The 24,999-nt window shown below is 44.9% G+C and overlaps 1 protein-coding gene across 2 annotated transcripts in view; it reads right to left on the bottom strand.

Moving 5' to 3' along the window:
* The window catches only part of TANGO6 (transport and golgi organization 6 homolog), a 515,068-nt gene that overhangs the window by 426,211 nt on the left and 63,858 nt on the right, over positions 1 to 24,999 (bottom strand). For both annotated transcript variants that reach the window (XM_069217099.1, XM_069217100.1), the window contains exon 3: positions 5,992 to 6,108. In XM_069217099.1, coding sequence (XP_069073200.1) covers positions 5,992 to 6,108 — 117 coding nt within the window. The remainder of the gene's footprint in view (positions 1 to 5,991; positions 6,109 to 24,999) is intronic.

The raw sequence follows: 24,999 nt of genomic DNA, 5'->3' as shown, positions 1-24,999 counted from the left end.
GAAACACTATGCTATCTGATGCAACATGGGATCCAATCCTGTGTTGACAAAAAGATCCTTATTCCACTCATAAGAAACACGCAGAAACTAGTTTTATAGAACAACTTCCATGCAACCAAACTTGCATGTGTCAGAATTGTGTCAGAACTGGCTGACTCTTTACAACACCAAACTAAACCAATGTTAGGTGCTTTAAGACCAGCTACAAACAAGCTGGAAAGGTAAAAACTAATGATCATAGGTGAATCCATGAGTGAAAAAGCATTGACAATGTCAATAGGTCTTGCCTATACAAGAGCTACTGGCTTTGCAGGGGTGTGGAATTTTATAAAATATCTACTTGTCCATGGGACACGTCGCTTTATAAATCTACTTGTCCTGTAAAAAATAATAATAATAATAATAATAATATTGTCCAATTGGTGCAATGTATTGGTGCGACAAATTAAAGCATCGATCTTATATAAAAGAGCTCTGATAATATCTTCTCTGATTCTGCCAGAGCTCATACTATTGTAGGGCTTGAATACTAGCAATTCTCTTATTTTGCCCCTTTCAGCAGATCTACATACTGGGGCTGGAGATAGGGAAAAACAATAGTTCCAGGGCTGGAATGCTCTTTTGAGTCTGTACAAACCTGCTAACTTGCACGTTTTAGGGGTTTTCACCAGCTCTTCTCTAATCTTTTCCCATACTGAGAAGGGTTGGAAATTTACTCATGATAGGGTCAGAAGTAAAACTGCCTCCAGGGTTGGAAAAAGGTGGTTGGAGGGAAAGTGAACCAGTAAACACTCCACAGATTTTCGCAGGAGCAAATTTACACATGCAAATTTGCTCGTGATAAAATGTAGTTCACAAATGTTTTCTAGGAGTACAATTTCCTAGCCTACATCTCTAAATTCTTGCAAATTTGTGAAAGCTGTAAATCTGCACAAATAGAAGGACATATACCGTGGATGCACTTTTGAGATTTACTTTAAGAATTGGGCACCAAATTGGTTATCCAAGACCTTTGCTTTTAGTCAGGTTATATAGCGCTCTGTTAATTGATTACAGAGATTTTTCCATGAAGAATATTTTTTTGAAAATACTAGCATGCATCAACATGTTTTAGTAAATGATGCTTTAAAGAAATTAGGAGTTTAAGCCAAACGTTTTTTTCCTAGTTGCACTTCTTTTATTTTGAAAGCAAATAATCACTCTTACTTTCAAGCTTCTGCAAATATTTGCATCTAACCAGGGAGCATTCTGGGAGCATTACAAGTAACCTCAGATTGTTAAACTTTGCAAATGTGTATACACATTTTTATATTGGAACCACCATTAGTGCAGTCCCAGCTTACAACATTTTCTTAGAGTGCTCACCGCAATAATAACAGCTTTGCATTAATGAACCATAAGTAGAAGTTCAAACAGTATTAACGTACAGACACAAATATTACCTTCACTGCAGCCAATACCCTTCACTGAACTATAATGTGGTACTGTAAACTTGCAGCCAAAGGATTGGCGCAGCAGAGAGTTAAGCCTACTTGTTCCAAGTACAAAATAAACATTAAAGCTTGTTGTCCTTGACCCCAGACAATGTTTCCTGAGTTTTGGCTTTGGCACTGTGTCTTGCCTGGTTCTACACCAGGCGGCTGCTGTCCACCATGGCTAAAAGTTAGTGGCGTGGAACAACAGAGTGGAGTTGGGGAATGGAGTGTTGTAGAGTGGATTTGTTGGAGTGTCGTGGGGGGAGTAGGGTGTTGTCGAGGGTGGTAGAGGGCAGTAGAGTTCAGTGGTTCAGTGGCAGATAGTGTCCTGGACTTGGGTGGAATAGGGTGGGGGTGGGTTGGGGTGGACTGAGCTAGTGGGGTGGATTGGACTGGAGTAGAATCGGGTGGACTGGACTGGAGTAGAATGGGGTGGAATGAGTGGGGTGGATTGAATTGAAATTGGTGAGGTGGATTGGGTAGGTTTCAAGTGGGTTGGATTAGATTGGATTGGGGTGGGTGGTTTGGACTGGAGTGATAAGGCTGGGGTGGGGTGAATTAGACTGGGGTGGAGTGGATTAGAATGGAGTGGGTGGATTGGATTCACAAGCCTTCTGTTTGCAGAGTAGTAGGAATTAAAAAGAACAAAATAGTACCTCAATCACGCCAGAAGCTGTGGGCGGGCACTGATTAATTTGAATCAATCAGTGCTTGGTCCCCGCTCCCCGGACAGGAACGGAAATTAGGCTTGGCATACAGTGACAAATTATGGGGCTGTAAAAAAGAGTGGGAGGAAAGCAAACAAATGGCAAGCAACAGGCAGGCTCCAAGCCCCTTTGCTGTCCACAACTGAGTCTTGCAATCTAGCGCATGCACTTTCAGGATCGACCCTAAAAACTGGGGGGAAAAAACAAAACTTTAGATTTACCTTTAAATCTTTTACCTGAGAATGGAAGAGAACATAAATTTACTTCTAAAAAATGTAATTAGCAGCTTGCACATTGAAGCCTTAACTGAACTGCCCGCAATTGCTGAAGAATAAGATGGACGCACCATAGGAAGGATGATTAGATACTTGCCATTGATTGCTACAATACTTCTTTTCTGTGTACCTTAAGGACGTCTAAAATTAGGCCACAGAGAAATATAACAAAAAGGATAGTAGCACGAGTAGAAAGAACTGAAGAGTTAGAAGGTTGTATTGATTACCGATAGCAGCAAATAATTAAATGTAAAGCAGCTTCGTTTATGTGCCAAAAACGCTCTGCTAACATGAACTTCTGGTGCACTTCAGAGATAATACATACAGCAGCACATCTGAGGTTTTCGAAAATTCTAAAGATAAACATGAGAACAGTGGCAGAGAAATTTTTGAAACGCAAGATGTAAGCATCTACAATTCTTTGCCTTTTTACAGTAGGGAATGAAAACTACTACATTTCAGAAAACACTTACAAGCTCACTTATTCAGTGGGTATATAATAAGCAGGACCCATTTAGATGGATCTCAGTAATTTAAGAGTGTGGGTGGTTTAAGCACTATTTGAATTAATATGGTTGTGGACCAGCAGCTCATAGCTTTCCTGCATCACACGGCTGAGTGGAAGTGGTCACAAATATTTGTGAGAGAATGTGTAAGGATGGTCTAGGAAGAGGCAGATGATAGTGTCATCAGCACAGAGGTGAGAAGAAACTAAATGAGAGGCTGTCACAGTGAAAAATAGAGTATGAGGACTGCGAAGAAGGAGAGAGGAAAGTATGGGAGGGAGGTATGTGGGAAACATGAGGGGCATCAGGATTTTGAGCAAGAGGCAAGCCACACCCTAGGGGGCTAACACTGTTTAAATTTGACCCAGGGCGTAGATAGTAGCGCTGAGCAGGTTGTAAAGCTGGAGTCTTCCTCAGTGGAGTGTGTTTAGCCTGACTGAAGGAGAGCGCAAAAGATGTTGGTGAGATGGTACTTGAGTCACCATGTTATAGACCAGACGTCCCGGGGGTTTAGAGAAGGGATGTAGCTCGTGGAGGCGTCTACAGATATATTTTGAAGCTCTGACGACAATAGACTTTTTAAAACAGGAAAGGTAGATGCGTTTTGAAGAGGCAAAAAGACATCGAGAGAAAAGTATTTAATATATTTGGAGATAGTGTTTGAGCAGGTACTGCAGGGTTTAATAACTGCAGAATAGGCACAAATTCAAGTAGTCGGAGAAGACGGACCTGCTCTGTGATTTTCTCAACAATTATTTGTCCAAACCCTGGCCATGCTACACTGGAAGGGCTTAAAAAAAACACACAGTTTTTCCTGATTGTTGAGCTGTAGAGACCATGCGCCATCATATGGTGGAAACGTGTCAAATGCCTCAGAACATTAACTATACGCTCAATACATATAAACTTTACTGAATCTTAAATTTCCAGTGGCCTTGGCTAGCATTCATGTTTTTCCAGTTCTTTTTTTTTTTTTTTTTTAACAAAGGAGAATGTGAGAATCATGTCGTGACAATACATTTGTGAAAAAAGGAGGTTTTGATGTAACACCACCAGCGTTTTGCCCAAACATGACATCTGTCTTTTTACAGGTCACAAGCACTTCAACTGCTTAACATGTACGCCTTAACTAAGCTACAGCGCAGGAGGAAACAAGGGCGTCTTCAGACCCAGCACCTACTGATTGCTTGAGGCTAAAGGCAAACACAGTGTGCAAACCTTTCGTCCAGATAACAAAGAAGACCAGGGCGAATTGATCTGTAGATTTTTTTATTTTATTTTATTACTTGTATGGGGAAATGCTAGTTTTAAAGTAGGGAAGGCTGTAAGCAGTATGCAGTAAAGGGTTTCTGCAGCAGTGTGGGCTTGATATAGGTGTCCAGGTTAACTATGACAAGGAGGAGAGGATGTCAAGGACTAGAAAGCTCCTTCGACGCCTTAACGGTGAAGCCTGGAACAGGGTAGAAGGGTGCAACATTAAGGGGGTTTGTGGAAACTAGTACAAACGTTCACATTTGAGTGAGGTAGGTTATAGTCAAGGGAGCGGGAAGGAGTAAGAGTTGACGAGTGAATAAACATTAGTTTATCAGTTAATAAAAACCATAAACGTCATGCAAAATAACATTTAAAACATGCAAATATGAAAAATAAAACCTACGTCATAAGTATGGTTAGATAAAAGTACAAGAAGTGCTAAATGGTTGATATTTAAAAACTGGCAATGACCTAATAATATGTAAGTTGACACAGAACATGCTAAGCTGCCAATGCTTAGTCAAAGGAAACATTTATCCCGTCTAAAAAAGGCCTGGCGGAATGGGACACGACAAGAATTCAAGGACCCTAGCAACCGGCAAAGTATAAATACATTTTATAATGTGTGATATATTACTCTGGAAAATGCATATACAATGTTCAATTTTTAGAAACAGTGGTATCGTTCTAAGAAGGTTTACTCCCGGCTGGCAAGATGGAAGAACAGAAGATCATAGGGGGTAGCTACCCACTGAATGGGAATATGTTTCAGACTATTCCTATCTGTGGCCTTCTTCTTTGGGTCTGTAGTTCCACTTTAATAAGCGATTTGAAAGCTTCCAGGAACTGTACGAGCCTAATGTTCAACATTGTGTTCCTTGAATCTAATGAATGGATTAGCGCTGGTCTACAGGACAGAATACCTAATGCATTAAATTATTTTTTTCAGCAGGCCTCTTCGCCGTAAGGCCAGGGCTGGGCAGATACAGATTACATGCTGCAACGACTCATCTGCAATAGTTAAATCAAAGGAACGTAGAAGATTAAAGCAATTCCACCTTCCTTTTTATGGTGCGCCTCCCTTTTGATGGTCATGCCGGGTGTGTGGCTTGCCACCACCACAACAGTGATATGGGTAGGATAAAATGTATATTCTAGTCCTAAATTGAGGCCAGGTGAGCTGGATATAAAAAAAGTGGTTCTTGAGTTGTCGTGGGAAAAGAGATACTGAAGTAAGGCGGGAAAAAGTAAGTAAATATCAACAATTAAATGCCAGGTGATGTGACAAGGGAAATAATTTGTAAACAAAGTAAATCTTCAAGGCTAAATGTCCACAATACTGAGCATACCCAAAAACGAGCCAATGTTTTGAAAGTCTGGACATCATACAAACTAAATTCTTCAAGTGTTTTCCTCATCCTAAAAAAGCCTTCCACCCTGAGCCAATATACCACTTTTTTAATGCCACACAACCATACAGAAACATTTATCCGACTTTGTGCTCTGTGGAAACAAGTCATCCTAAGTGTACTTTCTCTTTTCAAAGACCAGCGTATCAGAAACACTCTGATTTCGTCTCTGGTCTCAACATACCTGAAAGGAAACCAGGAACTCATGGGTCAATCAATGTTCTAGCTCAGTGGATGCCAACATTTCCCACAAACTATGGACGAAGAATTTTAAACAATTGTTCCTTTCGCCAGTATTGTCAGTCCTTCGTCTCATCCTTCCGTGCAATCGCATCCCTTTACCTTCCCTCAGATGGTTTATTTACCTGCTTTGATCCGCCCTGGAGCACAAGAAGCTCTCGGATAACGATTGGCTGGTAAACTCGATCCAAAAGGCTGCGCAAGGCTTCTCTACAAAGTGCTCTCTCACTTTCTTTTAGCACCTAAAAAGACAAAAACCTGGGTCAGATCAATGCCTTTCATAATAAAACAAGGTCTATGATTCCCAATGTTTACAATGGAATAACAAAAGTAGGGGGAATGCTGCATTAAGCAGACAAGATGGCACAGTAAAATAAAGATGATATCTCAGAAACACATCAGAATTAGGGTTACTCGCTTTCTCGGTTCATTTTTCAAAGATTCAAGTGCATTTTATGATCTCACTTTTCTCAAAAGGGTTTATCAATGTTGAAACACAAATTACCAATTTTTTTTTTGCTATCCAAATTACAACATGCATAATTTCTCTGAAGGAGGAATATTGCAAGACTGTAGTCTTCTCTCCGTTGGTGGTGTGAGCAACTGAGTACTGGTAGACTGTTTTAGGAACATGCTCTCTGTGCTTTGCATGGTCCTTTCTACTGAATTTAGTAACATCAGGTCATTTTCTCTCTCACAAAGACACTGCCTTCCCTACACTCTAACTTCTGGCTATGACACAGGACTAATATTTGCACAATAGTGTGTTACATAATAAAACAAGATAAACACGAGCCTAGACTCAGAAGTTATCAACATGATCCCTATTAAAAGCTACGAAATCTTTAGGGTGAATCCTCCCAACTCGACAGTATCTTGTGGAATTTTAACATTTTTGAGTTACACCAGATTTCTTTGAATCTTTGCTGCATTTATAAACAACTGATGCTTGATTTTTATCGTGTTTCATAGCGCCTTTCTGCACTGTATGCAGACCTTCATAAAGGCTATTGGGCTCTGCTCTTGTTTTTTTGGAAATATCTTTAATAATCTTTAGTAGATTTTTCGTAATACAATCAATGGTAAAATTTGGCAGCTTGCATTGTATTAAATACATTACTGCTAGGCAGGATAGGCAATTGATTAAGCATGAGGTCAAAGTCTGAGTGCATAGCAATAGCCTGGCTTGATGCCAGGTGCAGTGAGCCAGGATGTTATGCTTCAGAAGTCTGTGGGGACAAGCGTCTTTGTAGTGTAACTAGGGGAAATGTGTGGGGGTCATGAGGGGAAGGCAGTTGGGCGGGTCAGTATCCATGTCCATGCATAAGTAATGTGAAGGGGATGACGGGGGTGTCTAGTATTGGGGATGCGCTTGGCAGGAGAGGGGCTGGATACGTGCATGCGCCCCCCCCTACTGGGCCCCAAGAGGGTCAAGAACTTCCATGTTAATGACAGGGGAGACCGAAGGATCATGGTTGGGAGTCACAGTTTTTTACCTTCTTTGTAAAGTGTGTAAGTATGGTGGTCCATTGAGGGGAAATGGGCTGCCCGGGGAGTCGACAAACTTCCTCATAGTGATGTGTGTCTTCTTCCGCAGCTCCCCATTTGAGTATGGCTCACTTCCACGCCTCTTGGGGGAGGTGGGCGTGGGCGAGCACCAGTGTAGTGCAAGGGTACGCTTGGCTAGAAGTAGCATGAGGCCCACAAAGCAAGCACAAACAATCTCGTTTTTCTTACGCTTGTAGACTCCTAGGGCACAATCCGCCCAAGTGTATATGTCGGGCAGTTCTGTGACCGTGCATAATATGTTGTGTATGGAATGCCAATATCCCTGTATGACTGGACACGACCAAAGCATATGTCGGAGGTCTGTGTCTGGCTTGTGACTATGTGGACATCCAAACTGTGTCTCGGGGAAGTGGCGGTGTAGGTGCGCTAGGGTCAGGTAGGCCCTGTGGAGGATGAAGAACTCAATATTTTTGAAGCAGGAGTTGCAGAAACCCTTTTTGGGAAATCTAGGGCTCATTCCCATTTGTCATAGAGTGCCCTTCCGAAATCCTCTTCCCAACTCTGGTGCAGCGCGGTAAGAGAGGCAGTTTTGAGCTCTCTTATAGCTTTATAGAGCCAAGTTATCAAGTGTCGACCAGTGCCTATCGCAAGGATCGCCTGCAGCACTGGGTGCGCACCTGGTCCACCACCCTCTGTTAGGTCCCAGAGGGTGCGGCAGGTGTGGCTGAGTTGTTGGTCAGAGTGGCGTGAGGTTAGCCACTACGTCCCAGATACATATAAGTAGATCGTCTGCGTAGAGGGACACTGCATGCGTTCCCCCCCCCCCTAGCGGAATGCCCCAGTCCTGGCCCTCCCTCCGAGGTTGCACAGATAGAGGCTCCACAGTGAGGGGACAATGGGCATCCCAGCCTAGTCCCACGCTGACTGGGAAGAGGGCCGAGACAAGGTAACCCAGGCAGATTCAGGGACTCTCGGAGAGAGCTCGCCATCATGCAGGGCAGCTTTGTACATTTTTGCCAGATGCAGTGCCAGGAGAGATGCAAAGGTGGCATAATACTCCAGAGGCAGCCCATTTATCCTGGAGACTTGTTGCAGGGTAGGTCGCAGATTGCCTGTTTCACGACTACAGGTGTGATTTCAGCCTGTAGGGATTGCTTAGTCAAGGCTGTGATATGCAGGAGATTCTCCCTCTCCAGAAAGGCTGTGAGGCGTTCTAGGGCCATGGGGGTGTCAGTGGGGGGACTCTATCGCTGGATTAGTAATAGTCATAAAAGTCCTGTAGAATATCAGGATGCGTGTGAACTGTGTCGCCTGCCATATTCACCAACTTAGTAATGGGTCGGGTTTCGGAGTCTCGTCAGCATAGCCAGGCGAGGAGTCTACCAGATGTATCACCTTCGTGATGGACCCATTGCTGTGTGTGCCGCAAAGTTGTACCACTGCAGGTGCTCCAGAAGGGTCATGTGTGCGATTTTTACATTCACCAGTCGGGCAGGAGAGTACAGGGTCAGTATCGGCCAACTTGGTCAGTATCGCTCAAGGAGAATTCTGTTGAGGCTATGTCTGAGAGAGTTAGTTCTACGAACTCCAGAGATCTGTTGGATGCATGCCCAGTGCGTCACCAACTTGAAGGCATCCCATTCCAGTGCCCAGGAGGAGGCGGCGGTGTCGTAGTTAGTGAAGTACTGATGGATGTGCTTCTCCTGTTACTCCCGAAACACAGGATTTTCCAAGCAGTCTAGTGGGAGTTTCAACAAGGGAGTGGGAGGAGACGGGGGGTCCACCTTAGTTCCACGATGTGGCATCATGATCAGATAACATTGAGACCCAGGTAGTCTGTATGTTGAAGTAGGGGTATGAAAAGTGCAGAGCACAGGAATCTATTGAGCCACACTCATAAGTTGTGTGGACTGGAGTGGAAGGGGTAGAGCCTGGTTCCTGGGTGTTGTGAACACCAAATGTCTGTGAGCTACCAATGGAGTGTCAAGCCATGGAAGCGGTTTACCTGTGTAATAAGGGGAAGGGTGGGGGGGGGGGAATGGGCGGAACTGGGAATTGGATCGGTCTAGTATTAGTTACAGTTATAGTCTCTGCCGAGCTGAGCACCCACAGGACAACTGTCTTATGAGCCAGTTCTGCAGAGAGGGTGTCCCAGATATATATATATATAGCATTTAGAGTGATAAAGCGTGTGTCAGTGCTGGCCATTGTTGTGTGTTAATTGTGGGTACATGATGCGCGGGAAGGACCCCCTCCCCCATGATGGTGTGTTACACTATCTCCTTGTGGTCTGGAGGGACTGTTTTAGACCCGCCCGCTAGGGTAATTTTAGGATACAGTGAAGAAGGAAGTTGGGGGGGGGGGGGATCAATTCCAGGGGGTGGGCAACTGTGCCAACTAGGGGGTGAAAGTACCCCAATGGTGGGGGCCTAGCACAACTGGTAATAAGCCCAATCAAAACAGGTTAATTGCTCTCTAATGTGTATCAGGGGTGTGGTCACAGGTGTGTAACGATGTGATACAGAAATGGATTGCTGAAGTTGCCAGGCATGACAGAGTTCCCATCGCTGGTGGGGGGGCAGGTGGTGCATGGCAGCATGTCCCAGAGGGGATGCGAAGTCTGCATATTGAGGTGGGCATGAAACTGTTCTGGGTTTGTAACTGGAGTGTCCTTACCCAGGTCTATGACCATCAGACTGTGGGTGTGGTGCAAAAGCCCTCTGCATTAAGTAGGAGCTGGCTGTTAGTTGGCATGATACCAGTTAGTAAGGTGGGGGTAGCCGGTGCCAATGGCGTCTGGGTTGAGGGGGATAGTATATTCTCCTCAGTTGCCCGTGTTCAGAGCACCATCCTCCCCTCTATCAGTCCAGAGTATAACAGTTAGTGGTGGTCAAATCATGCAGTTTACTGGGTGGTTGTCACAGGAGTGTGTCCGCTGTTTGATGTGTCATCATTGGATGGGATTGTGATCCCAGTCTGGAGTCCTTGGACCAAGTAGCGTCGTCCTCAGATGAGAAGATGTGTGGACCTTTATCATCATCAGTGGCTACAGAGGCAGGACCCAGGCTTCCTGCAGCCTGTGTGGCTCGTCTGCGATTGACTATGATTTGCTGTAGGTTGGTGGAGCTGGCCATGGAGCTGTGTGACCGTGGTATTGCAATGGTGCTGCGGTTTGCTGGGGCCGGGCCAGAGATGGTGTGGGCTGATGTTAGTTCGCCATGGTGATGGTCGATCCAGTCCCAAGATTCTTTGGGGTCATTGAAGAAAACGGTGATGCCACCAGTCACAACCTTGAGCTGGGCAGGGAACAGTAGCATGTACTGGACCACCTGTTGGTGTAGATGCCACTTGATGTCTAGAAATGAGGAGCGTTGGTGTTCCACCAATCTAGTGTAATCAGGAAACAGCGTTATAGTCTTGTCTTCCATCCGGATGGGGCCTGCCTGGCCACACAGAGTATTGCGTTGCGGTCCGTGTAGCAGTTTCGCCAGCATTGGGCGAAGGAGGCCCGGTGTTGGGCTGCGGGCAAGGGACTCTCTGTGCTCTCTCTGATCCAACGTCGGGGTGAAAGTCTTGAACCAGGCTTCCAGGAAGGTGAGTGGATCCTCGCCCTCGACCCACTCTGGAAGCCCCAGTACACGAATGTTGCTCCAATGGGAGCGTCCTTCTACACCCTCTGCTCTGTCCTCCAGATGTGTGACTCACTGCAGATCGCGAACCGCTGACTGATTGTCTTTTGTAAGGGGCTGTACACTGGCTAGGGTCTTCTCCCCGTCTGAGACCCTGTCCGCAAGCTTTCAACGGTCAACTTGCAGGAAGCCAAAGTCTGCAGCCAAGGAGCCGACGCTGGCTTCCATGGAGGTCCGAGTTTGTTCTATAGCGGCCAGCTGCCTAGCTTAACCAACATTGGGATGTTCTGTGCATCCTCCTGTAGTGGGGTGTCCCAAATTATGGAAGGCAGGTTTATGGAGGTCGAGGCTGAGTCATGGTAGTAGACTTCAGCCTGCCCATGTTGACGATGGACCTTTCGCTATATGCTGGATATTGGTTGGAGCACCCTGGGGCGAGTACAGCCTTATGATTGTAAAGTGGAGGTCTGAATCCGCTGTTTGATGGGTGGCCTCAAGCCATAATTGTGACTCTGGTGCTCGAATGGGATATGGTGGGTGCCATCCAGCTTTGTCCGCTTGCTATGTGTGGTGACTTGTTCTTTAGTGCAGGTGGGGTTTTCCTCTCCTCGTTTGGCCTGGTCGGGTGAGGTGTCACAGGTGAGGGCTGTTTTCAACCAGCTGCAAGTTGGGCTGACCCCCGGGGGGGCCCAAAGCAGATCTGCCCAGAGTGTTGGGTGCCCTCTGGTCTTGTCCTCAGGCCTGGGGCAGCACAGTCTCCCCTCCTCATGTCCTCTCCCCTGACCTTAGCCCCGTGGCCCAAACCTCCGTGCACACCAGGGCCTCTCCCACACCCCAGTGATAGCGCCAATCTGCAGTCTGCGCCTGGGCACAGGGACTCTGCTGGGCTCCCTCCTCCGTGCTGATTAAGCTGGGTGCCAGGGCTGCCCTGCATCTCTGCTGTTATGTGGAGGGTATTACAGTCCCCTGCTTTGCTATGTGCCCCTGGTGGGCGATGGTCCTCATGCCAGCTGCTTACAGTATGGGCAGGCAAGTGGGGGGAGAAGAAGACATGGAGAGAGGGCTCCCCTCAGTGTGTTTGTTAACCTCCACTGGAGCCCCTATGCCTCGATTGTGGTGTCGGATAGGGGGCATGCTGAGCCTCTCCCCAGTCACCTGCCGTCCCAGCTCACCTGCCTCCTCTCACTGGCCTTTACGTCCAGGGTCCTCCTCCAGTCGACTCTCCTCTCCCCACGCTGGCTTCATGGGCTGCTGTGGGGCGGGACAGTCAGCCTCATACCGATCCTACGTGTGCTGCTCCAGGAATCCACCGCTGGGCTGGGGGGGGTTTCCGTCGGTCTGGTGCGGCCCACTCTGGCAGCCTCAGGGCGCTGCCATATTGCCCCTTGCTGCCGGCAATGAGTCACTCACCTCTGTTCATGTCACCTGGGAGTGCCACCACCGTGGTACCGGCTTGGATGAGTGGTGATTGTCGTGCCAGTGGTCAGAACGCTAGGGAAATGCACCCACCATCTTGGCTGATTAACTAAATATATAGTTGGGACCTGCTCTTGTGCAGATATTTGTAGCTGCCAAATGGGTGAAAACCGATTCTGACACTTTTACACCGTCCTGGCTTTTTAGTATCAATGATCTTTACTGGCTCTGAAGTACGTACAAAATGCAAAAATAAGATGGGCATACCCACTTGAACTCCTAGCAACCATCTAGGCCCCCACTGGCCAAATTCCAAACCCAAATGGATCCCCCGCCCTCATCTATTCCACCATCACTCGGACCCATCCTTACATCACGGTCCTAGATGGTCATCTTATCATGTTGAGCAAATTGGTTTAAAGCACCCTATAAAGTAATGGTACTGTAATCAGCCAGAGCCCTCAAATTCTTGTGACAAATATACTCCTATACTCACTATTGAGGTATGCCAGGACTGAGCCCCCTAGGTTAAGCAAATGTATTGCTCTGTTAGATCATGAGCAACCTTTTCATGACCCGTGTGTCCAGATCCTATATAACCATATTTTAAATGTCTGAACATTTTTTTGGGCCACAAACAAAAAGAATGATCTGTTTTTCTGCTAGCTGAAAAAGAAACATTCTTTTGTCCTATTTGGAGTATTAAAAAAAACTAATGTCTACCGGTCTGCTCGGTAAGGCCAAATGAAGCTAATTGTCAATTTCACTACTGTTAATTTGTGTGATGGGCAAAAAGATTGAGTCCCAAAAGTTTATAATCTTAGTGTAATACCATAAGATATGGACCAGTCCCTGTGTCTCTGCAGTCTCTCCGGCAATCCTTTGATTTTGTGGAAGTCTTGTGTTTAGGCTTGCTCAGTTGCAGTACCATTGAAACAACATTTTAGGCAGAGTCTCTTTCCTAGAGCTTTGAGGTCCTCTTCTCATTTAGCTAGGTATGAGGACTTGAAGTCACCATTTGAAGAGTTCAGAAAACAATACATTCTAGAGACCAAATGCTTAGTGGATGTGAGGATCTAGAAAACGTTTGCAAGTCAGGTCCCTGACAACCTGATCCCTAATACCGTTCTGGAAGACCCAGTGCCTGAAATTGGAGTAATGGAAGCATTCGGTCCTCTGCATCCCATGTTGTGCCTTAATTTCTTTAAAGGACTTTATCACAGCCCCTGCGAAGAAGCCTCTTAGTCTAAGGCAACCCCTCAATCTCTAACTTTGGAATCCCAGGGTATCCATTCCAAGGGAAAACTCTGGGCTTCCTACCATAGGTGCGAGTAGGGACGGAAATGTAGTGAGACTTCCTTCTTTGCTATGGCACCCCGGACCTGTAATGTGGACCCTGTGAACAGTGAGATATAAAGGGAACAGACTGATTAGTGTCTGGCGAGCCAGGGGACTTTACCCTGTGGTCAGTTGGCAAAGTTCTGGTAAATGAAACACCTTTGCTTACCCATCTCCCCTTGCAGCCATTCAAGCATGTACTAAAACAATAAGGCCTGATAATACCTTAGTGGTGCGGAACTTACAAACTACCAACCATCCACAGAAAGGTGATTAGTACATGCTTTTGTGGCTAACCTTGGTTCGTCCCCTCCCCAAATATAGGTGGTATGTGCACTTTGCAATTTCCCAAGTGGCAGGGAAAAGGGCTGAAAAGAAGAATTCTCAGTAAAGTGTCATTTATAAGGCAGCTATTCTTCCCACACAAGAGAAAGCATGCTTCGACCAGGTGTCTAGAGCGAATTTGGCTTCAGTGGAAAAGGGACTCAAAGTTTTGTTTCACGCACGTTTTGAGATTGGGTGTGAGTTCGATGCATAGCTGACCTAAAAAGGACACTTCTACTGAGAATACAATATGTTTTCAGAAGCCTCATGACAACAGGCTCCCATCTTAGTAAGAATATAGCTGGCTTCATCTAATTCCAAAGTGTGGAGTTGACTGTGTATAGCAATCAACTTTCTCCAATTCTTCCTGGAAGGATTATTTTTATGCCAGCACACTAGATTAGCTAATCTCACAATTGGATTGAGCAAAAGTTAATTCTCATATAACTTTGATGCATGCTACCTCCTCAATAAATGAACCTCATATTACAGATTATATCTTGTCCCTATTACCCCTTTATCCACCTACTGCATTAAGTTCCAAAATAGTCTTTAAGCTTCTCCTGGACCTTGTGCACTATAGCAGGTCATGTAGTGGGACATCATTTAGGAGCCAAGAGGCGTTCAGCAAACGCTCTACGTCCTGTTACCAATGTAGTGTTAATACTATGACGCTGTGATAAGACAGAGTTTGGGGGTGTTGGTCTGCCTCCTCTAAGATTGCCTCCAAGCTCTTGGCAAGTAGAACAAACTCAATATGGCCACATATTCAATGAGCAGCAGAGTAGTAGGGATAATCTATTGTCAAATGATGGCATGTATTGGAATTGTATTTACATAGCGCGTACTACCCCTGAAGAGGCGTCAAAGTGCTTTTAGGCGAGTAGCATGCTTCTCCAGAACCCAAAAGGATTAATTAGGGAAATATGAGTTAATCTGAGCGGTGGGCATGTGAATCTGTTAGCTGGATTGAATAGAAAAATGGAGAGATAGAAGAGGTAAGAATCTATAAAGTGTTAATTGCTAGATCATAGTATTAAGATGTTGTCTGGGATGAGTAAAAGGAGAGATGGAGGGGAAAAGAATCTGTAAAAAGGGATTAGGGAGATCATAGTAATAAAATGAGGTTTGGCATGAGTCAAAGGATACACGAGGGAAGAATTTAGTAGGGTTGCTTGAGAGATCATAGTAGTAAAATGAGGTCTGCGATGAGTCAGAGTGGAGAAAGAGGATCGATTGAGAGAGGGATAAGATGAGAGTAGAGCATTGGAGAGAGATTTATTTTCTCTTGTATAGTAGGAGTAAAGTAATAAATATGTATATACATGATTACATAGAAAGAAAATACATGTATCCAGAAGATAACATATAAAGATTTAAAGTTGTATACATGCAGAGTTTCAAGTGTTGCAGTATGTGAATGTAATTTATTTGTGTATTTGGTTATAACTCAATTTAAAAAAATATATATTTTCCTCAATATTTAAATACTGATGTGCTTGTAGACAAATAGTTGCGATAATATTTAGTTATTATGATAGATAAATTCAACAGAGACCCATAAGCATCAAATCAAACAACGTATATACAAAACTATGCAATGACCTAAGAACATGTTAAGCATAGACTAATACACACACACACATATACATTTATTTATATCTGCATACATATGTATATAAGTAATGTATCTGTTAAGCATGCCTAAAGAGTATGTATTTTAAAAACCATAGTTATCATATTTGTACATTTGTACAAAGAAATACACTTCTAGATATGTACATATAATAAAATTATAAATGTTTATACACAGGGATGTACTGTAGATCATTGTTTGAGTATGGTGGTTATGTAGGAAAGAGCCAACTCTTGAGTAGACTTCTGAAGGTAAAATAGTTATCCATGGATCTTATATTTGGGGTAATGAACTCCATAGTTTGGCCGCTTGAACAGACAAAGATGTACCACCTTATTGTCTTTTTCTTATATGGTGGGTTGTTGCGGTGAAGTGCCAATCTTGAGCAGAGGTTCCTTTGTTCAATGTATTTGGTGATTTTATTCCTGATGAAAAGCGGTCCTGTTCCATGTACTGCTTTGTAGGTGATACAAAGCAGCCTAAAGGTGGATCTTTTGGCAACCAGTAACCAATGTAGGGCGCTCAAGGCAGGGGAGATGTGGGCCTGTGGCTTTACATGCAGGAGTAGTCTGGCAGCAGAGTTCTGAATCCGTTGAAGTTTTTTTATATTTGATAGAGGGCATTGGCGTAATCCAGTTTAAACAGTACAAGAGAGATAGCCTGGACCTTGCATGGAAATCCCAGGTGCGGGAAGATGTGTCACAGAGTTTTCATGATGATAAAGCTTGAGCTTGGTAATTTGTCCACTTGGGCATTCATTGTCAACTTGGATCCCATGGTAATTCTAAGGTTTCAGAGTGGGTCATAAATTTTCCAGTCGCCACATGTGAGTATTTCTGATACGGAAATATTTAGTTTGAGATGGCTCCATGTCATACACTGATCAACGGCTCTGAATCAACTGAAGGTTTTTGAGTTTTCAATGTCTTTGAGGCTTTCCAGTTTAGGGAGTATTTGTGTATCATCTGTATAGTTGTAGCAGGTGAACTGAAGATCATTGATCGTTGCTGGTAATGACTTCATGTAGATGTTGAAAAGCATGGGTAAGATGATTGAGCCCTGAGGGACCACTCCTTTTGTGAAGTACGGTTTGGATGAGAAAGAGGGAGTATGGATGACATTTGTTGTTTTGAAAGTAGGATGTGATCCAGTTGAGAGCAGGAGAGGCCCCTCTATGGCAGCTTTGTAGTCTTTGACACAGTTGACCATGACTCCTTAATACAAAGGCAGCTAAGAGGTCCAGGAGAAGTAGTGCAGCAACTCTCCATTGCTGTCTACTGTGTTTTTAAGGTCATCCCAGATGGCAATGAGGGCAGTTTCTGTGCGTCTTCCTGTGTGGAAACCGGTTTGGTAGTTTGAAAGTATAGAGCTATCTTCAATGATTTATGCCATCTGGGCAAATGCTGCTCTTTCTATCAGTTTGCCCAGGAAAGGACCATTTGTAATTGCTCTGTAGTTGTTGGCGTCATGAGAGTCCAGGTTTGTTTTCTTTAATGATGGGCATATCTATGCCTATTTTAGGTCTTCAGGAACGATTCCTGTAGTTAAATAATTACTGATGATTCTTCTTACTAGTGTGACAGCAGAGGTAGATAAAAGAATGTTCTTGAAATTCTGTGGTGGACAAGAGTCAGAAGGCCTGCTTGCTTTGACCAGATCCATAAGTTCACTTTGTGATATTTGAAGGAATGCAGAGGCTGGGTTGGCTTACCCTTGGAGGGGATTTTTGGAAACTGGTTGGTGCTGGTGGTTTTCATTTGTTTTAAATAGGAGTCGAATGTGTCCAGCGTGTCTGCTTTCATTGTGTAATGATTTGCTAGTTTGTCTGTGAATTCTTGAGCAATGGGAGGAGTTCCTTCCGTGTATATAGGTTTAAGGAATTTAGTAAGCATTTTATAAAATTCTTTATTTGCACATTTTGCATTTTGAACTCGGTCTGAATAGTACCTTTTTAATCTTTTTTATTGTTGACTTGTATATTCTGTTAAGTTTGCGCAGGTGAAGTTGGTCTTGATTGCTTTATCCTTTTGAGTTCTCTATTTCTTCATGGTGGTTGGTTTTATTTGTCCTGTTTTTTTTAATGTTAGTGGCCTTAGAATATTGAAAGCTTCCTGTAGCCACTCAACGTTTTTGAACGGACTTTATTGTGTCTAGATCTGTGTTGGCTGTTAACTGTGTTTCTAAGTAATCAAAATTGAATTTGTTCCATGGTCAATAGGTGGATGTGTGTAAGGTGGTCCTGGGTGTGTTGATTTGTAGTGTTTAATGTTGGAACGCTACCACATGGTGGTCTGACCATGTGACTGGAGTAATCCTTTGAAAGGTAACCAGTCTGTATTTGCAAATATGATATCTAGGATGTGTCCAACGATGTGTGTGGGTTTGCGTTCAATCTGATGTAGCTTCAGTGCGATTAGGCCAGTGATGATAGTTTTTGGATGGGGCATATTTGGTTTGTCAAACCAAATGTTCGGGTCCCGAAGAATGCATAGGTTGGAGTATAGTGTCATAATGTTTGAAATTGTGTCTAGAAACATGACTAGGAATATTTCATTGCTAGGTGATGGTCTGTAAAGGAGGAGGAAGTTATAGGAGGAAGTTGGTTTAGGGTTGCATCTGGTGATGAGGGCCTCACAACGTGTATGGAAATGTCATCAGTTTTGATGAGATTTATTATTTGCTTGAACATAACAGCTAGTCTACCTCATCTTTTGCCAATACAATTTTATGTGATAGTGTGGTAGCCTGGAGGAATGGCTTCATGCAACACTAGAGTCATGTCATCTCCCAACCATGACTCAGTTATGAAAGATAAGTAAGATTATGTGTCAGTGAGTAGGTTGTAGATGTGGTGCTTGTTTTTTAGAGAGAGTGATCGAGCTATGCATTAATCAAGACAATCATTAAGCCAAACCTTCCCTTCTACCAGCAGTTCTGGGATACCAGACCTGTTGCTGAGATCTATCCTGAGAGGCATTCTTAACTAAGCTAAAGTGCCCACCTAAGAGAAGCAGACTAGCAGCTCTAGATTTGGGACGTAAAGTGCTACCAGCCTGATGAAGCAACCTTCAGAGAGCCATGAACCATCACCTATGTTTGTCTACCTTAGGGTTTTCAACAAACATGCCTCTAGTGTTTCTTCAAATCAATCCCCAAGCTATCTTAGTTGAAGCGGAGGCATGGTACTAAACTGGGGGGGGGAGACTGGATTTCAGTCTCCCTTAATCTGGTCTGAAGAAAAGAAAAAAAAAAAAAAAAAAAAAAAAAGAGTCTCCTGGAGGAAGGCCACACACACACACACACACACACACACACACACACACACACACACACACACACACACACACACACACACACACACACACACACACACACACACACACACACACACACACACACACACACACACACACACACACACACACACACACACACACACACACACACACACACACACACACACACACACACACACACACACACACACACACACACACACACACACACACACACACACCCCCCCCCCCCCCCCCCCCATTCCCCCCGTCCCCCCCCCCCCCCCCAGTGTCATTAATCAGGACAGTATTTTGGGACAAGGATTCATTTAGCAAATCCTGAGCAGTAGAAGATATCTTAACTGGCTGAAGACCCTAAAGTCTGACCCAACAGTTTCTCTGCCCTCTTCGGTGGCTGCAGGAGCTTGACTTTGCTAGCTTCCATTTCTCTTGGAAGGCAGCGTGGCATAACTTTCTACCAGCTGTCTCATGCTGGCAAAGGTTTTGTCTGTTCATGCACAGTCTGGTCATCTTCTGTTCAGTATTTCTGGATCTTCCTGGCCTCTCTGAGTGATGCTATAGCCCTGGACCTACTTTCCCAGACAAGGATATGGTAGGGGTAGTCACACTGGTGTTTAGCTTTTTTAGCTTTTAAGGAACTCCATAATTGGTTTGTACGCCGTTCTCACTGCCAATACTTGTTGAGAGCTCTTTGAAGAAAAGCAACTGAGCCCTGTTAAAGCAGATCCACCCTCCCTGACGTGCTGTTTACATTATTGCATCCTTGTCAGAATAGAGATGGATATGTGCAGGTACATCCTGTAGGAGTTTTTCACTATTTGATAGAGGAACCACCCTATGAGCTCTATACATCGCAATGGGGTCTCTGATTAGCCGCTCCAGGAACGAGTCAGAAACGTCTCTGAGGTACCATGTTATATCAGAATCAGGTACAGTTTTAGGGATACCTCAAATGAGACTAATATTGCGACTTGACCTACCTTCCATATTTTGCATTCCTCTTCAAGGGAGATGAGCTCGTGTTCCAGTAAAAAAGTCATTTGTTAGAGATTTTTACAGACCTTCCGATTACCTGTCAAAGCTGTTTCAACTTAGCCCACTCCCTACTGCCTTTACGTCCCTCAAGGAGGTCTCTTTGGAGAGCGGTCTTTACACCAGTGAGCTCCTCATTCAGTTCTTTAAATACCTGAACAAGGAAGTCTTTAGTGATCGAGTTTTCTTGGGTACTGGAAGCGCCAAAGGATACCTTTTTATCACCGTGTTTTACTCTCCTTTTGAGGTTCTGAGGTGGAGTGCTTTGCATTGAACATCTTTGTCTGTTGCGTCTTTAAGGTATCCCCCCCAGCCATTGCACCAGATGCAGCAAAAATGCTGGTTATGAATAAAGATCCTTCAGAGGTACCGATGAGGCCCAGATGAAAAACCACAAAGAGAAGTTATATGCAGTTAAGGTTCCTCAAGTGTCAGCAGTTGGATAACACAGGGTGACATTGACCCATCCCAATAAAAAATTTGTAAGAGAACCGTCATATCAATTAGAGACCCCAACAGTAGCAATCGTCTGCTTCCTCAAGGCCAATCTGGGCGTCTCCACAGAAGACCAGTCCAGGGTGGGGGCACCTGTAGCCTTGGATCTCTGTATAACAGGGCTGTCTCAGAGAATTTGAATACTAACTCCAGTAAGACTCAGAGTCAGAGACGAGGGCCAGTCTGGGCTCCAAATATCACCCCAGTAGAGGGGAAATTGCTGATCTTGGATAGCTTAGTGTGCCCAAACTGCAGGATCAATAAACAAAGAGAGCAGTTTCTCCACCCAAACAGCTTGTTCACTTAAACATCATCTCAGTTCAGTCACCCCAGGGCAGTCCAGAATATACACTGGCATCAGAACAGCATGGCAGCTTCACCCAGTAAACTATCTGTGTGTGCGTGGGAGGAATAGTGCAGCAGAGGTCTATTGAACTTAATTGAAGATGCTTGTGAACCTCATACGATTTGGCAGGATTATGGTTCTGGCCAGAAAACATGATCATCACGCACCCCGGCTTATTCATTACCTCATCCAGGCCTATCTCTTAGAATGTCCCCAGCATCACAGTCTAATCATGCGAGAACCCGGCAGAGGATTTCTCTCAATCCCAGATCCATTCAGCCTCAGTACCAAGTACACCGACAGGCGAAGTTGGGTGCACATTAGAAATCGGAGATCCACCCAGGGGCAAAACACCTCTACCATGGCTCTTCCTTCAAAAGCTAACGACCCACAGCAGCAGGGATGGGCACCAGCTATGGGCCAGGAGGCTGCTCGCCAGGAGGGCCTGCCACGAATAGAACTCTGGTCGCATCTCCTGCAGTATAGGCTGGCCAGGATAAGGCTACAACTCACAGGGCACTGTGATTCAGAGCCACACTTCAGATCCGCAGGGCCAAAGCGCCCAGAGCCAGTGCCCCTGCCACCACAGCTGTTTGTCTTACTTCAGGGCATGTAGTCTGCAAGGAACAAAAGCAGCATTACACCTTTTGCGGCCTAGGCGCTGTCAGCCATCTTGTCTATTCAGACTCGGCCATTTTTTGCCGCAGGGCTCACGTTCCGAGCCACTTTTGCAGTGAAATTTCAGGACTGGATGCTGACTACTACTACCACCACAGTGCAGGAGTACATCTTTAGGGGCCCACAAGGAGCCGGATGCTGTGATGGGAGAGGGATTGTGTAAACTGGGGGGGCGCCAGGATTAAGAATTTGCCATTTGCAAATTAGTTACATAATTACAACATGGACATGTATTTCTCTAATTCTCTCATATCCTCAACAGTGTAAAAATATAATTAGATAAAAATCTGAACAGATGCTTGTAAACCCTGCAGTTCAATATCTATCAGACAGAAAAGGTAGAAGAAAAACGTGAAAACTTTACTGTCCAAAACACCAACATGCCCCTTGATATTAGTATGCCTTGCCACTTCTTTCACAAAGCTATATTGCTGTGTCCACTTGAGCAACAAATAAAAAATGACATTCTCTCTTCCTTCATTTTCAAGGATGGTATTTTAGTTTGTGAGTGTGCCTGCTTACTTGAACACCTGCGTTTAACAGTATTTACCTGCCTGCACTGACCAGGGCCATATCCCTTTACAGTAGGAATTACTGATGCTTATAAGCTCACACTTAAATAAGGAAAGCCTGTGCATTTTTTAATCACTAACTTTCAAGACCCTTATTGTCTAACAGGGTTTAAAGTAATAACTCCAAAAGCTCTCTTTTGTGATAGTGTGGGCGAGCAGTTAGGCTTATTAGAGGATAGTGTTAAGCATTTATTGCACATACAAAGCCAGTAAGCGAGACACACACTCAAAGAAATCAGACACCAATTTATAAAAACAACACAGGTTTTTATACTAATTTAGACACCAATATCATCATAATTGGGTAAGTACTTTTTAAGATAATGATTTTTCAAGACTGAGAAAATACACCGTATTACATCTTTAAAGCTGAAATGTTATCCTATGGGGGAAAACATATACTGGATTCAGGCACTTAGTAATGACTCACAGGATCAGTCTTCAGGAGTTAAGGTGAGTATGTGGCAAGGTCTGAGGCAGCACCAAGAGTTTACTTTGGGAGTTTCTGGGGAATCCGGGTGCATAGGTGGGTTCCGGCGTCAGGTGTCTCATTCACCTTAATGTGAAACAGTTCTGGGGGAAAAAAGGCTGCATGTGGGGACTGGGTGACCAGTCCAGCTGAACCCAAAGGGGGACCAGATCTTGAGGGTCTTGGACGCGCAGGGACACCGTTGGTTCACTGGAACTCAGGCTGGGGGGGCTTGTGTGCAGTGGTGCTTTATCCGACAGGGTTGCACTGTTGAAGATCCTCGTGGTTCTTTCTTCCTGCAGAAAGAGGCTGCAGACGGCGACTTGGGGACCAGTAAGGCCAAACCCGAATATGGACTCAGCTCCAGAGGGTTTCAGGACTCCGTTGGCACCAACGCCTCTCTCGGACTAGGTCTGTGGGGCTCGGGTGCAGTGGTGCTTTGAGGTGTCGAGTCACGGCAGTCAGAGGCTCACTCTGGGTCTTGGTTCAACAGAAGAGTGGTCATCAGGACAGGTGGGCCACTCTCGATGTGGGTCTCACTGTCACTGAAGTCCCTCAACATGCTGCTCCATTCTCCTCTGTGTTAGTGCCCGGAATGGACACCACAATCCTTGGCTGTTGCAACTGCTCCGGTAACCAGGGTTTTGGTGGTGTGGGGCTGCTGGAGGGGTCAGCGTCTCAAAACTCTCTGGGGAGATGGAGCTGACCTCCTAGAGCCTTGGACACCTTTTCCTGGCAGGTTGTTCCTGTGGTGGACCTGATGGTCAGCAACACAGTGGACTAGACAGCTGCTTTCAGTGCCCGCAGATGCAGAGGAGAAGCTCATCCACTCCACGGGTGATCTTTTCCGGTTGTTGAGGTACTGGGCATTCCTCCAAGGTGTTTGGGAGGATGTCCAGCTCTTTATGAAGTCAGTCCCAGAGACTGTCGAACTGCAAGCAGCTTGGCCTGGTTTGTGCCAGTCTTTGGTGCAGGTCTTCAATTCTCGCTCTCTTGGTCCTTCAAGGTGTCAGGGAGAACTCGAAATACTCAACTTAGGGAATAAGGGAGTGAAGGGTAGTAGCCAATAAGCTACCCACCCTCGTGTTCACTTCACCCCCATATGGCCACTTTCTGTGGCGATTGGGCATCACCCTGTCACAGAGTTCCTAATTCCATCACACACAAGATGGTGGAATTCTCTTTTTTGTGTTCACTTCAGGCAGCCCACTTTAGGGGTGTGTCCAGCCTGCCAGTGCAACACACCTCCTGGTTATCCAATTTCTCACCTGTCCTGGTGCCAAATGGGACTCAGGGCAGGAGGTTGCCTCTCCCAAGTCTGGGGAAGCTGGGATTGCATGTCAAAGGTGGCAGGGACTTTGAAATCCCTGGCCTTGGTATTCAGATTTAGTAGCCATCCTTCCGGCAGAGGTGATAACACCTCCTGCCAGAGCAGGCATTGTTTCTGAGCTTTGAGAGCAGGTGCTCCCACTTCCACTAGGTCAGAAACTCATCTGGGATGGCACGGTGGTTGATACCAGTCAGTCAGCACACTAGAGGACTAGTAGGTTTCAGAGGGCACCTCTGTGAGCATGTCATAATAAATCCAATACTGGCATCAATGTTGATTTATTAAGACGAGGTATTTGATACCAAAACACCATAGGTTTCAATGAAGCCATTATGCAGCTGAGTAACTCTGTGCCCAGTACATACCTTAAGATGGTTTCCCTGTTCACTTGCAATATCCAACAATAGAACTAGAGATAATAGGGGCATACCTGTTCATGCAGACATGACCTCATATGTATTATAATGCAACCTGCCTCAGGACTCTTAAGGCCTGCTGTAGGGGTTACTTACATATAGTACTTTGCCATGGCACACAATCAGTGTGCCATGTTGTGTTTTCACTCAAGGCTGCAACCCCGACACACAGTCTGCGATGGCAGGCTGTGTGCAATTTGTGTGTGGGTCCCTTAGGATGGCATAAGATATATTGCAGCCCTTAGGGACCCCCCTTTAGTACCCATGCACTAGGTACCAGGGTACCATCTACTAGGGACTTCCAGGGGGGCTAAATTTCTTTGCAGATTGTAAAATAATCAGACATACCTTGTTTTAAGGGAAGGAGCATCAGCATTGGGGTCTGGTTAGCAGGCCTCTCTGCACTGTCAGGGTCGAAAACAAGCATCTAATAGTTCTAAAGGGTGCAAAAAGTGGGGAAACATCTGCAAAGAACTCCAGTTTCCTATACACATTACTTCCTGACTGACAAACAACACCCACACATGTGATCTCTTTACATATATTTGCTACCAGTTCTCTTGCAGCTTGCATCTTCAAAGCAATGCACAGACTCCAACTGGCGCAATTCAACTGTAGCTTTTAGGCAGCAATAAAAAAGTTAAGTA

This window comes from Pleurodeles waltl, chromosome 12 (genome assembly GCF_031143425.1).
Source record: "Pleurodeles waltl isolate 20211129_DDA chromosome 12, aPleWal1.hap1.20221129, whole genome shotgun sequence".
Taxonomy (NCBI): domain Eukaryota; kingdom Metazoa; phylum Chordata; class Amphibia; order Caudata; family Salamandridae; genus Pleurodeles; species Pleurodeles waltl.
The sequence above is the reverse complement of the archived record's forward strand: the minus strand, read 5'-3'. Positions and strand labels throughout refer to the sequence as shown.